General features: G+C 39.6%; 1 protein-coding gene across 1 annotated transcript; it reads left to right on the top strand.

Annotated features, from left to right (window-relative positions):
* The first annotated feature begins 8,719 nt into the window (after nucleotides 1-8,719).
* On the top strand, nucleotides 8,720-10,463 carry nr0b1 (nuclear receptor subfamily 0, group B, member 1). Its single transcript, XM_026375728.1, has 2 exons — nucleotides 8,720-9,552; nucleotides 9,917-10,463. Exons 1-2 carry the CDS (start codon nucleotides 8,856-8,858, stop codon nucleotides 10,156-10,158), a joined length of 939 nt encoding a protein of 312 aa, XP_026231513.1. The 5' UTR covers nucleotides 8,720-8,855; the 3' UTR covers nucleotides 10,159-10,463.
* Nucleotides 10,464-16,008: the final 5,545 nt, after the last annotated feature.

Here is a 16,008-nt window from a genome sequence, read left to right as displayed (position 1 = left end):
ATGGGTATGGGGCTGAGAGCCAGAGACAAGGTAAGTAGGGTGGAAAGTACGGAGAGAAGGACTAACGCATTGTCTATTTCAGTCTTTTGTTGGCAATATAGAAAATACCAAATTTTGTCAGTCTTGACCTCAACCTTCATTCATACACAGTTGGAATCGGTTATTTCCTCCATTTTGCTTAAAAAGTATTTATCCAAAACAATCAAGAAGCAGTTTGCAGAAGAAGTAGTGAAATAATTTGTTTAATTAAGACTACTGCAATAAAATGCACAGCAATAGCACCAAAGTGTATTAAATTATTGTTAAAAATGTATCATGTAAGCCGTATTTGAGCTGGCTGTGTTAATGTTAACTTTTAATACTACTGATACTCGTGTGATGCATCACGTTTTATGAGCTTAATGCACTGTATACAGTGTACAAAAGGTTTTGGCACTTGAGGATGTGTGAAGATGCTTTCAAAAATACTGCCACAGGTACTTTTTATTAATTAATTAACAGTGAGTTTATATAGTTCATAAAACAGAAGATGATGAATCTTTTCACTGAATTATAAAACATAATGTTGAATAAGTTCAGTTTAGCAGAGAATTCAACACGGAAGAATACAGAAAACATTGCATTTTCAAGGCTATGCGTATCTTAAATCACTATCACGAATTAGGTATCACTGAAGCACAAAGCAAAGTCAGACAGTCAGACAGCATGACTCACTTCCTGCAAGCAAATCATTTACAGAAGTCTGGAAAATCTCTTTGTTGCCGCTCAAGTGCTCAATTTCCAAATAAAAAGTACCTCACATGACAAATTCAATGAGACTTTTTGGGGGGTGGCATGAAAATTGGACATCGCGGCATTTTATCGCTCTAAAAAAATCTACACTTAAAAATCTGACTGTCTGTTGTTTTTATTCTAAATGTGTGTTTCACCCCTCATTGTCTTTTCCCTCACCTAGGTCCTTCACAAATGTGAGCCCCTCTCTGTTTTCCACTCACCTCCTGGCATGTCTCAGCTTGGCATGCCAACATTGTTATTAGTGCCATAATTCACCTCCTTATGCAAACATGACCCTGTCCTCGAAATGCTATAAGGCAGAATATTCATACTGTAGTCACTTTGAGACCAATAAAGAGTGAGATAGGAGGAACATAAATTATTCCTCCATAGCCACAATATTTCATTTTTCACCACACGTCTCACACACTCATGCACACACATCTCACATGTGTTTGGTAATGGTTATACATATGAAACAGGGACATTTTTGATGGGGTGAAATATATTTGAATAAGAGGAATAGATCAACAAGGACAAGCAGACAGAGAGAAAGGACAAGCAAGGAAAACAGAGGCACATAAATGGGATACGTATATAGCAGCCAGGTGAGGCAATCTCCATTTTAATTGCTGTTATGTCTAAATGTATTTTTATGACACTACTGTCCAGTAAATCCTGGCTTCTGTGAGCTGCTGTGAGGAGACAGGAAGAGGAAAAAATAACTGGAACAAAGACGTGTGTTGCCAGTGTGAAGATGGTTTTAAGTACTGAGGAGACTGAATAAAGGGAATACATCGGTGTGGCATTAGGGGACTACTGCGCTGTATGGATTCAGTAGCACATGCACACTCGTGGGTTTGACCTTGGTAGCCCTGCTCCCCCTTCTCACACCCACCCCAAGGGTCCCACTCAACCTTGGCTAATTAGCTCATGTCCCAGTGGCATATGTTCAACACACAATTTATCCACAACAAGGACAGTCCAACTGCAGTGTCCCGCCTCTGTACTGCTCACTCCCTCATGTTACTCTGGTGTTTATCTGCTTTTGTGTTTGCATAATACAGACACTTACGAGTCATCTCTGATCTTATAAATCTGAGTTTGTGTGCACTTAGTTTTTTTCTTAGTTTTAGTTTTTACATTGGGACACCACACTTTAATTTTAAAGTGTATAGTGTTCCCTGTTATAATATATAAATACAGTCTGACTGCAAGATTTATAATAATTGGTGTTTATGTCGAAAAGACTGCACAATAAAAAACATGAAAACTGTTTGACAATATGAGAAATATTAGCACACAGGTGGTTCTTGTTGGCATTTGGTTGCCAAGTGGTCTGGCCAAACTCAAGACTCCCATGCTCAGTTGGAGAACAGCCTGAGGCTACAGCGTGAGGGGCAGTGTGCCCCAGATGGATGCCACTGTGGGTCAATGTCCTTGTTTCCACCCACAACTGGGATCTCAGTTAAAGACTGTCCGTGAAATCACTATTTCAGTTGATGTTGCTCTTAATAGACAAATATCTTAACTGAAAGTGTGGCAATATAGTTTTCTTTAACTTTTTCAAGAAACCCATTGTCATTTGAACCACATACAGTGGCAAGAAAAAGCATGTGAACCTTTTGGAATTTCATGGTTTTCTGCATTAATTTATCGGATATATATATTAAGTCAAGAGTATTAACAAATATGATGTACCTGAAATAACAACATAAGAAAAATCTGATCTTTTATTTTTTTATTGAGAAAATGATTCACATACTTTTACTTGCCACTGAGATGTCTTTGTTCTCTTTTTTATACTCACTGTTACAAAGACGTAACAAATGAGACAAATAAAGAAAGATTGTGACTTTGACAGGAGAGAACACAGCTAACAGGTAATGCTAATTGGTTAAAGCTAATCTTTGTGGGTAGTAAAATGTTTGCATCACTACAGTACATCACTGATGTAGCATGTAGGTCACTTATTGTAAAGTCTATAAAGTCTAAAATAAAGTTGTGAAGTGACAAATGCAGTTTTTCTTTTTTTTTTGTAATTTTATATTGTCTGTAATTGAAAATGCAGCTGACAGACAGCAAACACAGATGTTATCTTTGTATCATTTTGCAATACATAAGCAACAGAGCTCCACGAGCGTGTTGCACATGAATAGGACAAGTCATCATTATAACTAGGTGACACATAAGGGTCAGGTTGATGGTATTGGATTGGGTTTAGCACAAAGTTTTGTTGTACAGTAGTTGAGAAAATGTCGTAATTAGTTCCCATATTTGCAGAAAATTGTAAATGTTTTGTGTTTCGCCCACAGCAAAGAGGTTAATCCAGCTCTTTCTCTAATCTTATAATTTCTCCGTGATGAGGCCTTTTCTCACAAGGTCAGAACACAAATAATGTTTTTTAATTTTGAATGCTTCCTGGATTTCTAAATCTACTATTTTTAATTTAAATACTTTTTCTGAAGGTTAATAAAATTTGTAAATATACAACATTTATTGAAACATTTAATTAAAAGAATCGTGTTGGGTATTTAGTGTCTTCGCCTCAACTTATGACACAGACTTAAAAGCACAACACTAAACTTGCTAAAAATGTTCTTGCTAAAAGCTTAAAAAAGGGTTTTTATTAAATCTTAATGTTGCAGGGTTAATAACAAAAACCCTGCTATCACCATGGTAATTGAGACAAAAACAAAGCCATGTAACATGAAACAATACAGCACATCTTCTCACAACATGTTATGACACAACCCCACAGCAGGCTGGAATACGTTTGGCTTAAAACCCAGCATTTCTGCTGATTTGTTTGTTGTACGCCGGGTTACTTTGTGTTTATATACCGACCTTGAACACTGTTACAAGAGGAGAGACAAACAGACTATGGACCATCATATCACAAGTGTGTGTTATGTGTGTGTGCGCCGTTTACCCACATTCAGTGAGAGATTCACAGCTGAGGTAAACAATGAGCAAAGCTGTGCATGTTCAAAGACAGGTTCTGTGTATCAAAAGATGTTTTTGAGGGTTTTGACTACCTGGTATCATTAAAGTCCAGACCACAGTGAAATTATGTTTGTGTACAACTACAAACTGCAGATGCATTCTGAAGGAAACTCAACGAGACATGGATTAAATTTTCTATTAACATAATGATATTTATATAGCAAATCTGGCAAAAAATGTTCACTGACAATGTATTTAATTTGTTATCTGCCAAAATATTGAATTTGTAATCTTATATTTTGAAATACTACATCTGGTTGTGGTGACTACAACTTTTCTTAGGGATATATTTAGGCAGGGACAGGTCTTGTTTAAAGTTAGCGAAGGATCATGGCCTTGGTTTAATGGGAAAAAGCATTTTTTCCCTAAACATAACCAAACATAGCAATCATGATGTGCACTGTGGATACATGCGTGGGAAAATAATTTAGTACATTATAATAATTTCTGAGAGACATGTAGCAAATCAAAGGCAATAAATTGACCTTTAGTTTACATTATGTGATCAAATTAAAAAGTGTGAGTCAACAGAACATGTATGTGTTAAATCTGTGTCTTTTCTTTCTTTCTTTTTTTTTGTTCATGACATTTAACAGCATGATTTGTACTGGAAGCCCTGCTCACAGATTGTAACTGTACAGTGACAGAAGATGCTGTTTCCTCACATGTTTACCTTGTTTTACTTTGTGTCAGTGTTGGAACAGACTGACAGCTCAGTAACAGACAGACAGACAGACAGAACAGAGTTCCTATTCAAAGCATGAACTGTCTGAATCGAACAAATACTTTTTTGTACTGGTTTCCATGTTTTCTTTTAAATCCAAGGAGGAGCCTCCAGAAAAATCTCTGATAACCCAAAATCCATCATTACATTGAGGCTCAAATAATACAGGTTTAGGGTTAGTAGAAAAAAAGTTGTGGTTAAAAAGCTTTGACCGAAAAGCACAAACCGAATCGTCCTCCCAACAAGTATTTGGTTACTCTAAAGACATTGTGATAAAACTCTCTCCTTTGCTTGTGTTATAATTACTATGGCCACTAGAGATGCATAACTACAATGTGTAACTACTGGTTATAACATGTTGCTACAACTTCTGTATGGACATCTAAATGTATTAATCTACAGAATATTCCCCAAATAAACACAACAAGTATTAGTGTTTGAGCAATGTTTGCTAAAAACTACAGTGTCCATCTAGTTTAAGAAGTTGCTAAGGCTTTGTTGAACCATGTTTTATAGATTAATGGTTAGATTTTGATAAATGCAAACAGGGTTGGGTAGTGTGAAGGTTTTGAGAGACAGACTAACACTATTCGTGTTGGGCTTATTGTGGGATTTGCTATCAATAGTTATAATATAGAATAACACAAGCCTTATCCTTTAAATAGATGATGTAATTGCAATCACTTATACAGCTGGTGGCATCTTGTGATATGAACATTGAATATGAGCATTATTCCTAATATCTATTTTGTCCTTCTGCATTTTTAAAGTTAATGTCAGTTCTTTAAAATGGCTTTACCTCTTTGTATTGTTTGATTCACAAAATCAAAACCGTTCAAGACCGTTTTAAAAGTAAAAAAAACAGACAAACTGCATTTTACCTTAATTTTATTGAGCACATCTAAAGCAAACTTGTCTTCTTTCTTCATCTCAGCACACAAACACACACACACAGACTCATACACTTTCACTCTGCTGTAAGTTGGTGACATGAGTCCTTGGAAAGTGCAGTATTCAATTTGTAACTATTATGGAGACAAGGACATGGTCCTTTATGTGAGCAGCCACAGAGAGAAAATGGAGGCAGTCACTATAGCAACCGCCAGAAGAGCGCCCAACAAATCAACAAACAATGCAGCACAAGACTTTTCCAGGGGAGCCATTTAATGTAAAGCCTTGAATCATACAAAGTTGTCCTCTTAAGTTTCTGAGACCTGTCTTCAAGCATCTGTGGGTGTCTAAGCCCCAAGTGTTTAGTAAAAAACAAAACAAAAAAAAAACTTGTGTTTTTCTGCACACTTGTGTTTCAAGGCTGACTTAGTTGAATTTGCCAAAGATCTGTCTTCTTGGGTCAAGGCAACCTCAGAGTTTCATTTGTGCGATCAGCCTTCAGGGAATGCTTACTGTTGCAAAATCACAAGATGTAAGAATACTCATTTATTGAAAACATTTTATTTACTTGAGCAATCTGACAAAAACTTTTTCAATTTGTGCAAAGGGTTCGTTTTAGAGATATATTAAATTAAGTGTCGCAAAAGAAGCTTTGTCTTTAGTCAATCCAGCGTCTGAGACGTGAGAAATCCTGATGCATGTCCAGACTAGTGGGCTTTAAAAAGGAGAATTTTCAAAAGTAATAATTTACTTTTAGATAGCTCAACTTTCCTTCCCACCTTAATTCCTCCACGTCGGTGTCACATTCTCATGCCCTCTGTCTGAGCAGCTTTGCTCCTGACCTTGCTCTGAACTTCAGGAGCAGACACAAAGCAGCAGAGTGGCTGTAGCCGTCTGACTCGGACCGTCCGGCTGCAGGTCACAGACAGATGACTGTGCGCATCTGAAACTATGCAAGAACAATCGATATGATTCGATAACACACTTCTTTGTGCAAGAACATGTACACACTCTTTTGGGTTTTGTGAGACATTCACTGACCTCTTTATTTTGATGGCATATCTTTTAGAAAGAAAAATGCTGTTGCCAGTGAATTCAGTAAAGTTTCAGTATTTGGTATGTCAGTTTGTTAAAGTCAGTCCTTCAATGCCAAAATACATATTTCATCAAGATATTGGTGATTATTGATCATTTTAACCTTTTAGTTTTTCTTTTAAGTTATAATAAAAGAATAAGGCAGGTGATTTTCTATATTTATCATTGTCAACAAATCCCATAATAAGATTAAAACCTACAATGAACTGTTTATACTGTATTATTGATATTAATTAACGTGTGAATCCCAAATGTTCTTAACCTTTAGGGCTCTTTATTTATTTTTTAAATCCCTAGAGTCACATTTTTTGTGAAGATGAAACCCAGCGCAGCTCTCTCAGAGTGGAGTTGCTTCAGGGCTGGTGTAGAAAATAGGACTAGTTAAAATGATAAAAAACCTAATCTCAAAACGCCGAACCTCCACAAAATAATAGACAGCATTTACTGGGAAAGTCTCAGGAGATGTAGAGTATTTGTCACTGTGGTTCGAATGGATTGGTTTTCAAACTGTGAGCTGTCACGTCAAGTGCTGCACATTTCGGCACACTTACAGAATTTATTTTCAATATCAGGTTGTTCCATCTCTTGAATGTGTGCGGTGTAAATTTACAATCCAGGACTGTGTGTGTGTGTGTGTTTTATTGTTGTTGTTTATGTTGTGTGCATCTTTCAACGCCGCCGTAATGCAAATGTAACCTGTAAAAACTTTGCTGATGAACATCATGAGTTTGAAGTCTGATGGGGCTTCAATAAACATTTCAAGACGTGCTTTATTAGTTCTGTCAGTGAGAGGTTTTATCAAATTATCCAAATTTGATAAAACCTAAGAAAGAGAGGCCCTGTGGACAAGACAAAGAGTGACAGAGCACTGTAGCCGTCTTTTCAACTCTGTGCTTTTCCAACAAGACATAATGTAATCTCTCCTTGAGACGGAAGGATTTTTATAACCTGTGCTGGCTGGGCCTTGAGCAGGAGAAAAGACAGGCTGAGTGAAGGCTGTTTATCCCGCGGTGTCCTTGATATAAACATGTGAAAAATCTCTCTGTTTTCTCTCTCAGCTAAATCAATACAAAGACATTTGGCCTCTGAACAATGTTGCAGCACTGCTGCAAAAGTTTTTCATCCTGCTTCAATTCATAGTTGTGTCCTTCAGTGCAACAGAGCAGGGGACACTGATGTCCTGCTTACTGCTATTTCATTAATGTGGCCATGCACTCAATGTCATCCTTTCTTTACACTAACCATAACCTTCTGTGAGGACTGTTGTGCAAGGGTATTTGTTGGGTGGCTGCACCAGATCTACCTCAATCTCTGGTCCTTAAGTCCCGACCTTTGCTCAAAACTTTAGCATTTATGTGTTCTTTGCTTCGTTTCTGGTTAAACTCCTCTGTAATCACGTCTGATTTTGCCAGAGCCCCCTTTCCTGCCTCCACCTTTCATGCAGCAGTCAGCCCTAACCTGCGATTCCTCTTAGGAGCAATTAAGATAAACCTCTAATTCATCTGCTTTATCCCCACCTGTCTTTTTGCAGTCTCTCATTCACCGACCTCCACTCTTCCCTTTCTTCAAACCACCCCGTGCCGTCCCGTCCCCTTCTCCTCCTCCTCCTCCTCCTGCTCCCCATCCTCCTTCACTGACAGACGCAAGGAGAGCACTGAGTCATGACATCATAATTCACCAGCTCCTGTTTTCACGGTTAAATCAATATCAGTGTGTCCGAGTCAAGGTTGGAGGATGGCCTTCACAGCTCAGCTCGTCCTGCTTCTTTCTCATAGAAAATCATATAAATTGTCCCTAAAATAATTAAGCCTTTAGTTCTGTCACTGGCCTATATTTTTTACCAGCTCCTGCCTGACAAACAGCACTGCCAGAGTCAAGGTAATGCTGAGAATAGACCTGGACTCTGACTGTCTTTCTGTTTAATTTACCAGGCCAGCTGGTACATGTTGGATGATGCACATCAGTGAGTCGGGGCTGAAAGATACAGTTAAAAATAAGTTTCAACATTTGGTGTTTTATTGGAGGCTTCCTTAACTTTTTATGGGTCATAACAGCCTTAAAACACCATATATTAAATGTGAGATAACGGAAAGTGCTTGTGAAGTGTAGACTTGTGTGTGTGCGTGTGCGTGAGGAAGAGGAGGTGGAGACAGAGGAGGTGCCTGAGTCTTTGGAGGCGGGTTATGCAGACAGTCTGGAGCAGCTCTCAACGCGCAGCGACAGACGGGAGCTAATAAAAACGTGCTGCCCTTCACTCGGGGCTATCGGGGGCTAAGAAAACATCGCTACCTCTGTCACTGACCTCCGGCGCTTCACAGAGAGCGGAGCGAGCTGAGCTCCGGCCCATGCAGAGCGGCCAGCGGTCATGGCCACGCTGGAGGGCTGCCGCTGTCGTGGTGCCAGCGGCCGAAACAACAACAGCATCCTCTACAGCATTTTGAAGAGCAACAGTCATGGGACCGCCGATGAGCAGCAGCAGCACCAGCAACAGCAACAACAACATCAACAGCAGCAGCAGCAGCAGCAGCAGCAGCAGCACCCCCGAGAACAACAACAACAAACGCTGCAACACCTGTTCCACAACAAGAGCTTCTCCTCCGCCGCAGCCTCGGCGCAGGAGCTCCGGCAGCAGCCGTGCTCCTGCGGCTCGACGCGGCGCCGGGGCGTCCTGCGCTCCCCGCAGGTGACCTGCAAAGCCGCGTCGGCGGTCCTGGTGAAGACGCTGCGCTTCGTTAAAAACGTGCCCTGTTTTCGTGAGCTGCCGGAGGACGACCAGCTGGTGCTGATCCGGAGCGGCTGGGCGCCCCTGCTCGTGCTGGGGCTCGCACAGGACCGGGTGGACTTTGAGACCACGGAAACCGTGGAGCCCAGCATGCTGCAGCGGATCCTCACCGGTTTACCGGACAGGCAGAGCGACGGGCTGGCCGCACAGAGCAGGGGGGCGGCCGGGGTCTCTGTGGTGGATATCGAGGCTATCAAAGCTTTCCTGAAGAAGTGCTGGAGTGTAGACATCAGCACGAAGGAGTACGCGTATTTGAAAGGAGCTGTGCTATTTAACCCGGGTAGGTGAGGGCTCTACCTGAGCACCAGAGTTATTTAACACAGGTGACACACACACCTGACGTAGCTGGAAGTGGTTGAGGTGTTTTGATCAGAGATCATTTGGGTCAGACGGTTCTTTGGGCCTATTTAGAAATGATCGGCCTAATATGAATAGAGAATGAATATATTTCATTAATTTACCAAACTGATTTATTTACATCAGTAACCTGCAGTAATGCGCATTGATCCACCTAAATCACACAGCTCAGGTGTTGTCATTGCACATTTACTCTATATAACACGCGTTCTTATGGAAACTGTGCTGAACTTTTCTCACATGTGTCTTCATCTCCATTCTTCTCCTCTCTTCTCTTTCCACTCCAGACCTGGAGGGTTTACGTTGCCTCCACTACATCCAGTCGCTGCGTCGGGAGGCGCACCAGGCTCTGAACGAGCACGTCAGGCTCATCCACCGAGAGGACACGACCCGGTTCGCCAAGCTGCTCATAGCTCTGTCCATGCTGAGGGCCATCAGTCCGCTGGTGGTGGCTCAGCTCTTCTTCAGACCAGTCATAGGCACCGTCAACATAGAGGAGGTTCTCATGGAGATGTTCTACGGGAAATAGGTTACAGGCTGACGTGAATTCAGCAGATTCAGCTGCCAGGTGGACTGAAATGCTCCAAACTCTTATTGGGTAGGAAGTGAAGGCAGGTGATGATATTAAAGACTGAATTTACAACTACTGTATGTGGGAGATCTTCAAGGACGGTGACATGCCCAACACGGTCAAGAGAGTGTGTGTTCATGAGAGAATGAAAGAGTGTATGTTGAGGGCAGGATATGTTATTCCAGAGGAAAAATGCAAAGCAGCTGCTGAAATTCATAACTTATTTGTTTTTATATAAACTATTTTTCTATAATAAAATACTGTCTGAGCTAATTTTTTATGTCCTTGTGATCCTTTTTGACAGTATGTCTCTCATTGCTGACACACTTTCCAGTGGGGCAAGTGTGAAATCAGGCTTCTACGGCATCCTATGTAGGCCATAGAGATATGCCTTAGTGCGTAAGCAGTGAGCAGCAACTACAATGCCCTCATAAAACTGACATCCATCACCTTGAAAAAAATCTGACTCACACTGATTCATGCCGTTTACGCAAGTTATTGATAAAGGTTTATTACGCCAATTGTAGAGTACAATGAGTCTCTGATGGCCAGTTCACACACAGTGGTACAGAGGTTTCAGAGTGTGGATCTGGGACGGGTTCTTCCCAACACTGGTGAAATGCCAGGTTAGACCACCAGAGTGCAACAGTATACCACATGCAGACGCATCATTACAACTACTAGTAGGCTTCCAGTATGGCACAATCATACATTTGGTTGAATTATTTCTGTAGAGACATAAGATAAAATATAGAATTTACAGAATAGGTTCTTTTGTAGAGACCCTGGACTCCTGGTTTACAGCTCCATTAGCTGCTCATTTACTGTTCAAAAGCCAGATGGCTCAGATAAAGTAACCTGGTCACAAGGTTTCTGTTTTACAGTGAGATAGGTCCCCGCTCTGATCACTGTGGTGGAAGAGGTACTCACATCTTTGAAGTAAAAGTAACAATACCACAGAGTAGAAATGCAGTTGGGAGTCATACATTAAAAAGTATTCTTCCACATACACTTGAAGTGCCAAAAGTAAATGTATGTGTGCAAAGCACTGTAATGCTGCAGTTGGTGAACAAAGACCTTATTTTAACTATATTATATAGTGCTGGGCTTTTTCCCACTATAGGGATCAATAAGGTTGTGTCCCAGCCTACAACAACACATCTTAATGTATTTGGTTATTTTATTTTTTTGTAATTTTCTGCACAGTAACCAGTAATCAAACAGATCTGGTGGAATAAAAAGACCAATATTTGCAGGTCTGACTCAAAGCATGTCAAGGATCTCTCCACTAACCAATACTGTATGTTTATTATGAACTCTCCATTTTGGTCATGTAGACATGTAGACATGTATTCAAGCGACAAAGTAGAAAACAAAAATAAAACTGAATACTAGAAGTAGACCAAGGGCAATTTTCTGATCTTTAATCAACTTGAAGTCTAATTTCTCAAAATTAATAGATAAAACAAGAATAAAAAGTAGAGGTAGCCTTGACTTCTTCTATACAGCACTACCACATTACTGTAAATGAAATGAAATGCTACTGAAGAGAATGCAGACAATGATAGGCGTTGAAAACACAAGAGACCACTTCAAGACCATTATTGGTGACTCACACACATCATCACAGTCTGATAAGACACTACGGAAAAGACTGAAACTAATACGCACAAGACACAGTGGTCTCTGAAAATATTCTTATTTCTGTCTCTGTCCTCTACATGTTCCCCCTCGATGGCGCCTATTTTCTCTCCAATTAAGTCCTTAATTGCTCTGGGTAATAAAGAATCTCTTAATCTTGTATCTGCTAATAAAAGTCCAGCTGCCTGGCAGGGAAACCCTCAGCAGCACTTATTGGTTGATAATGTGTTGTCTTTGCTTGCTTCACATGCTTTTCTTCCATCATCTGCCTTAAACTCAGCCAATGTGTGTTCCTGTCTTCTTCCCCTGCCCCAGTTTCTCTTTTTCTCTGTTGTCTCCTGGGATTGACAGAAAATCTGTAAAACTGCTTTGTGTTTCTGTGTTTACCAGCGTTCAATCACAAACACCCATTGTAGGTAGTGTTTATCCCCAGGAGATGGCACTGTTTGGCAGCACTGAACACCATCGTCCTTATTTTGCCAAGAACCATAAACACAGCACAATGTTTTAAACCAGAATGTTTCTTATATCAGCACGTTTACATTTTTTAAAATGCATTTTGCTACAAGCAGGAGAGACAGGTAGTGAAAAAGCAATAAATGTCACCAGGCAGTAGTGACCCAGGAAAATGAGGACAGGATTTTAACCCTGTCAGATAAAAGTTTTTTTCTTTTCACAGATGGATTATAAAAATTTATTAATTTATTATTATAAATTATTACACATAGTGATTAAAACATCACAACGTCAATTACCACTACAAATAGTGAACATTCATGGTGACTAAATGAAACATTATGTGCCAACAATTGAATGAACAGCAGCAATACTCCAAAGATCAGGATCAAGAACCTCTATAAAGTGCTGGAAAAAACAAAACAAAAAACTATTCAACCCCCTCCTGATTTCTCCTCTGTTTGTATGTTTACACAACTCTGGGACTCACTAGATCCATAGTGAGAGACATTAACTGCAAATGGAGAAGTCTTGGAACAATAGGGAAGATTTCCAGAAGTAGATGACTTTCCAAAATTAGGCCCAGAGCACAGTGAAAACACAAAGAAAGTCACAAATGATCAAACAACAAAAACAACAACAAAAAAACACATCCAAAGAACTGCAGGCCCCTCACCTAAATACACTGAGTTGAAGCAGTAGAGTCATTTATCATATGGTCTGACAGACATGGGAGAGTAGTGAGGCAAAAACCACATTTGACCCAGAAGCCTACGGTATCTGAATTCTGCTACAACACACAGATGACCCTGTAACCTTTTGTTTGTCAAATGTTAAACCACTTAGAAGACTGGGGTCCCGTTACTTCTAGTGTAAACCAAACCAAATTCCACATGAATATATCTATGGTCCAGTATGGAGGTGGTAGTGTAATGTTGTGGGGGTGCTTTGTTGTTTCAGGGTCCAAGCGACTTGCTGCAAAGGAGGGAAACATGAATTCCACTGTCTAAAGAGAATCCTAAAGAAAAATACAAGAATACAAGTCTAAGTAGAAGCTCCACCACAACTGGGTTATGCAGCAAGACAATGTTTATAAGCATTTTCAGTGTATAAGCATCTACACTGTAAAGTGCCTTGAGATAACTTCTGTTGTAAATTGGCGCTATACAAATAAAATTGAATTGAATTGAATTGAATTTTCTGAATCTGCTTTTGGAGTAGCCTAGTCAACGTGACGACCTGAACTAGTTATTGAGTTCAGGGTCAACTACTTATTTTTTTAAATTGGCGATTTAGGCACTGAATAACCTTCCAACCATCCATCATCTAAACTGCCTGTGCTGTTAATGTTGCGAGGGTGCTAGTGCTGATCCCAGCTGTCACTGGGTGAACAGCAGGATACACCCTTGACACCTCGCCTGTCAATCTATCTAAGGGATGACATATAGAGACAGACATTGACACTCGCATTCATGCCTACAGGCAATTCAGAATAACCAATTAACCTAACAATGTCTTTGGGCTGGGGCTCTTTCTAATTGTGAGTCAGCAGCAGAAACCACTCCCCCATGTAGATAACCTAAAAAAATCTAATTATAATATTATCATTTTATATTTTAATTTTGCTAAGGTTTGCTTTATGTTATTTTAGATTTTGTTTAAAGTTCTGAATCAGTTTAGTATGAAATACACACAAAAAAAGAGGAAAGTTGACTTTAATTTGTATTTTTCTTTACAGCATTTTTTTATTATGAACACAAATATTACATCTTAAGATTTCCAAAGTGTCCAGTCTGTTAAAGATAGAATTACAAATTCAACTTCATTACAGTCATAAACATGTTAGTCGTTGCAGGTTAAGGACCATGGTAGCTTTACCGTTTTCTTAGGATTGATATGGTGGGTCTACACTGGGTCTTCTTTATATGTAAGATACATTTCTGAGATTTCTATACATTTGTTCTCAGTCTACTGTACGAACGTGGTTTTGTCTAATCAGAATACAGTGGAGGCAGTTGCCTTGCCATCATTAGTGTGTCTGCTAAATGTGATAAAAAGTCTGTTGTGTAGTTGTGTGGAAGAAAATGGATGGATGTATTCTGCACACTACTGACCAAACTGCTCATAAGAGTCAATATGGGTGCGCACCTAGCGCACTAATCATACCACAGAACCATAAATTCTCAACATGCAATGCGTGACGCAGTATATTCACTATGTGATACATAAGGTGCTCCAGCGGAAACTGAGACGAGTGACGTTTTCACTACACTTTCAATGAGGGTGCTGTTTTTGAGACACAGTCAAAAGGTAGGAATGTTTTCTTGAAGTAGCTTACACAAACAGTAAATTAGAAATTACACTGGCTCCGGATAAAAGAATGAACTCCTGCTCACAGCCTTTTCATGACAACCTGCAAAGAGTACAATTTCATTTTTCAAGTATGTGCCATTTATTCATTTACATAAAACCAAACAAACATTTAATGTTTGCTTTTGCCAATTTGCTCTCTGTAATCCACGGACCAACCAAAAAATCCATAGAAACCCACACAAGTTAAGTATTCCCACACCACTAATACAGCTCTACCATGCATACTGCTATATCAGCAGCCATAACACCTTTTCCTTTACCCCAGTGTTTAAAAGTTTCAAACTGCCTCTGCATTCGTGCGAATAAGCTTGGGTATTACACTCAAGAGGCTGAACAAGAAAATCTGCTGAATATTACAGAGTCTCAGAAGTGCTGCAACATATTTAAGAGACCTTATCTGGACAAAGTTCTGTATTTCAAAAGGCACATGATGAAACGGACACACACACACTCACTAAAAAAATAAAAAAATAAACTGACTGAACTGAGTCAGTAAATTAATGATCCATTATATACACTGTACATAACAAGACATCTCTTTTTGCTGTGGTTAGTTGTCTCCTCTGAATCTCATAAGAGGTGCATTAAAGTTCCATTTAGTTGTTAAGAGCCAGTGAAAAACCTTTGTCTGTGGAAACAAAATGTTCCTGCATTAAAGCCAAGAATAAACTTTTCAGCTCCACTTGAGTAACAGGTTAGAGACATGATATTAATCTGGATAAAGGAGCAGGTGAAGGCAGCACAGTTGGCTGTTTTCCTCTATGCTAACAACTACGGTAAGAATAATGTTTTTAGTTAACAAGTCAGACACGTTTTTAAGAACTGAACGGGCTTTCTGAAATGTAAATCCAGTCTCTATACAGTTGTTTGTATGATTTCTCATTTCCAAATCCGAACATGACATTTTCAACAACATGTCTTGATAACTGTATTTATCACAGATTTGCTACTTCCTGATTGGCAAACCAATCAAGAACTCTGATTTCACAATACACACTGAAGCCAATTATTTTTTTTAATGTCAGTTACCATATTTAACAGCTCGGCACTGATAAATTATATTCTGGTTCAGTACCTGTGATTATGGACACTTATGCCCGTTAGATACGAGCTGTGGTTACATCTCTCTATTGCCACATCCTGGTTTGCACATCCTTCATCATTGTGAACTGGAGATGACAGGCCATATTTCTCCACAGCTTGAAGAAAGAGCTGAAAACACCGGTTGATGATGCATCAAGACACCACAAAGCAACTAAACCCTTTTATTCCTTCCCAGACTACAGTGTTCCACCTGGGAAAATATCACCCATTATGATTATTTTTAGAGACTCGTCT

Source organism: Anabas testudineus, chromosome 21 (genome assembly GCF_900324465.2).
Source record: "Anabas testudineus chromosome 21, fAnaTes1.2, whole genome shotgun sequence".
Classification (NCBI taxonomy): Eukaryota; Metazoa; Chordata; class Actinopteri; order Anabantiformes; family Anabantidae; genus Anabas; species Anabas testudineus.
Note: the sequence above shows the minus strand (reverse complement) of the source record. Positions and strands in the feature narration are given on the sequence as shown.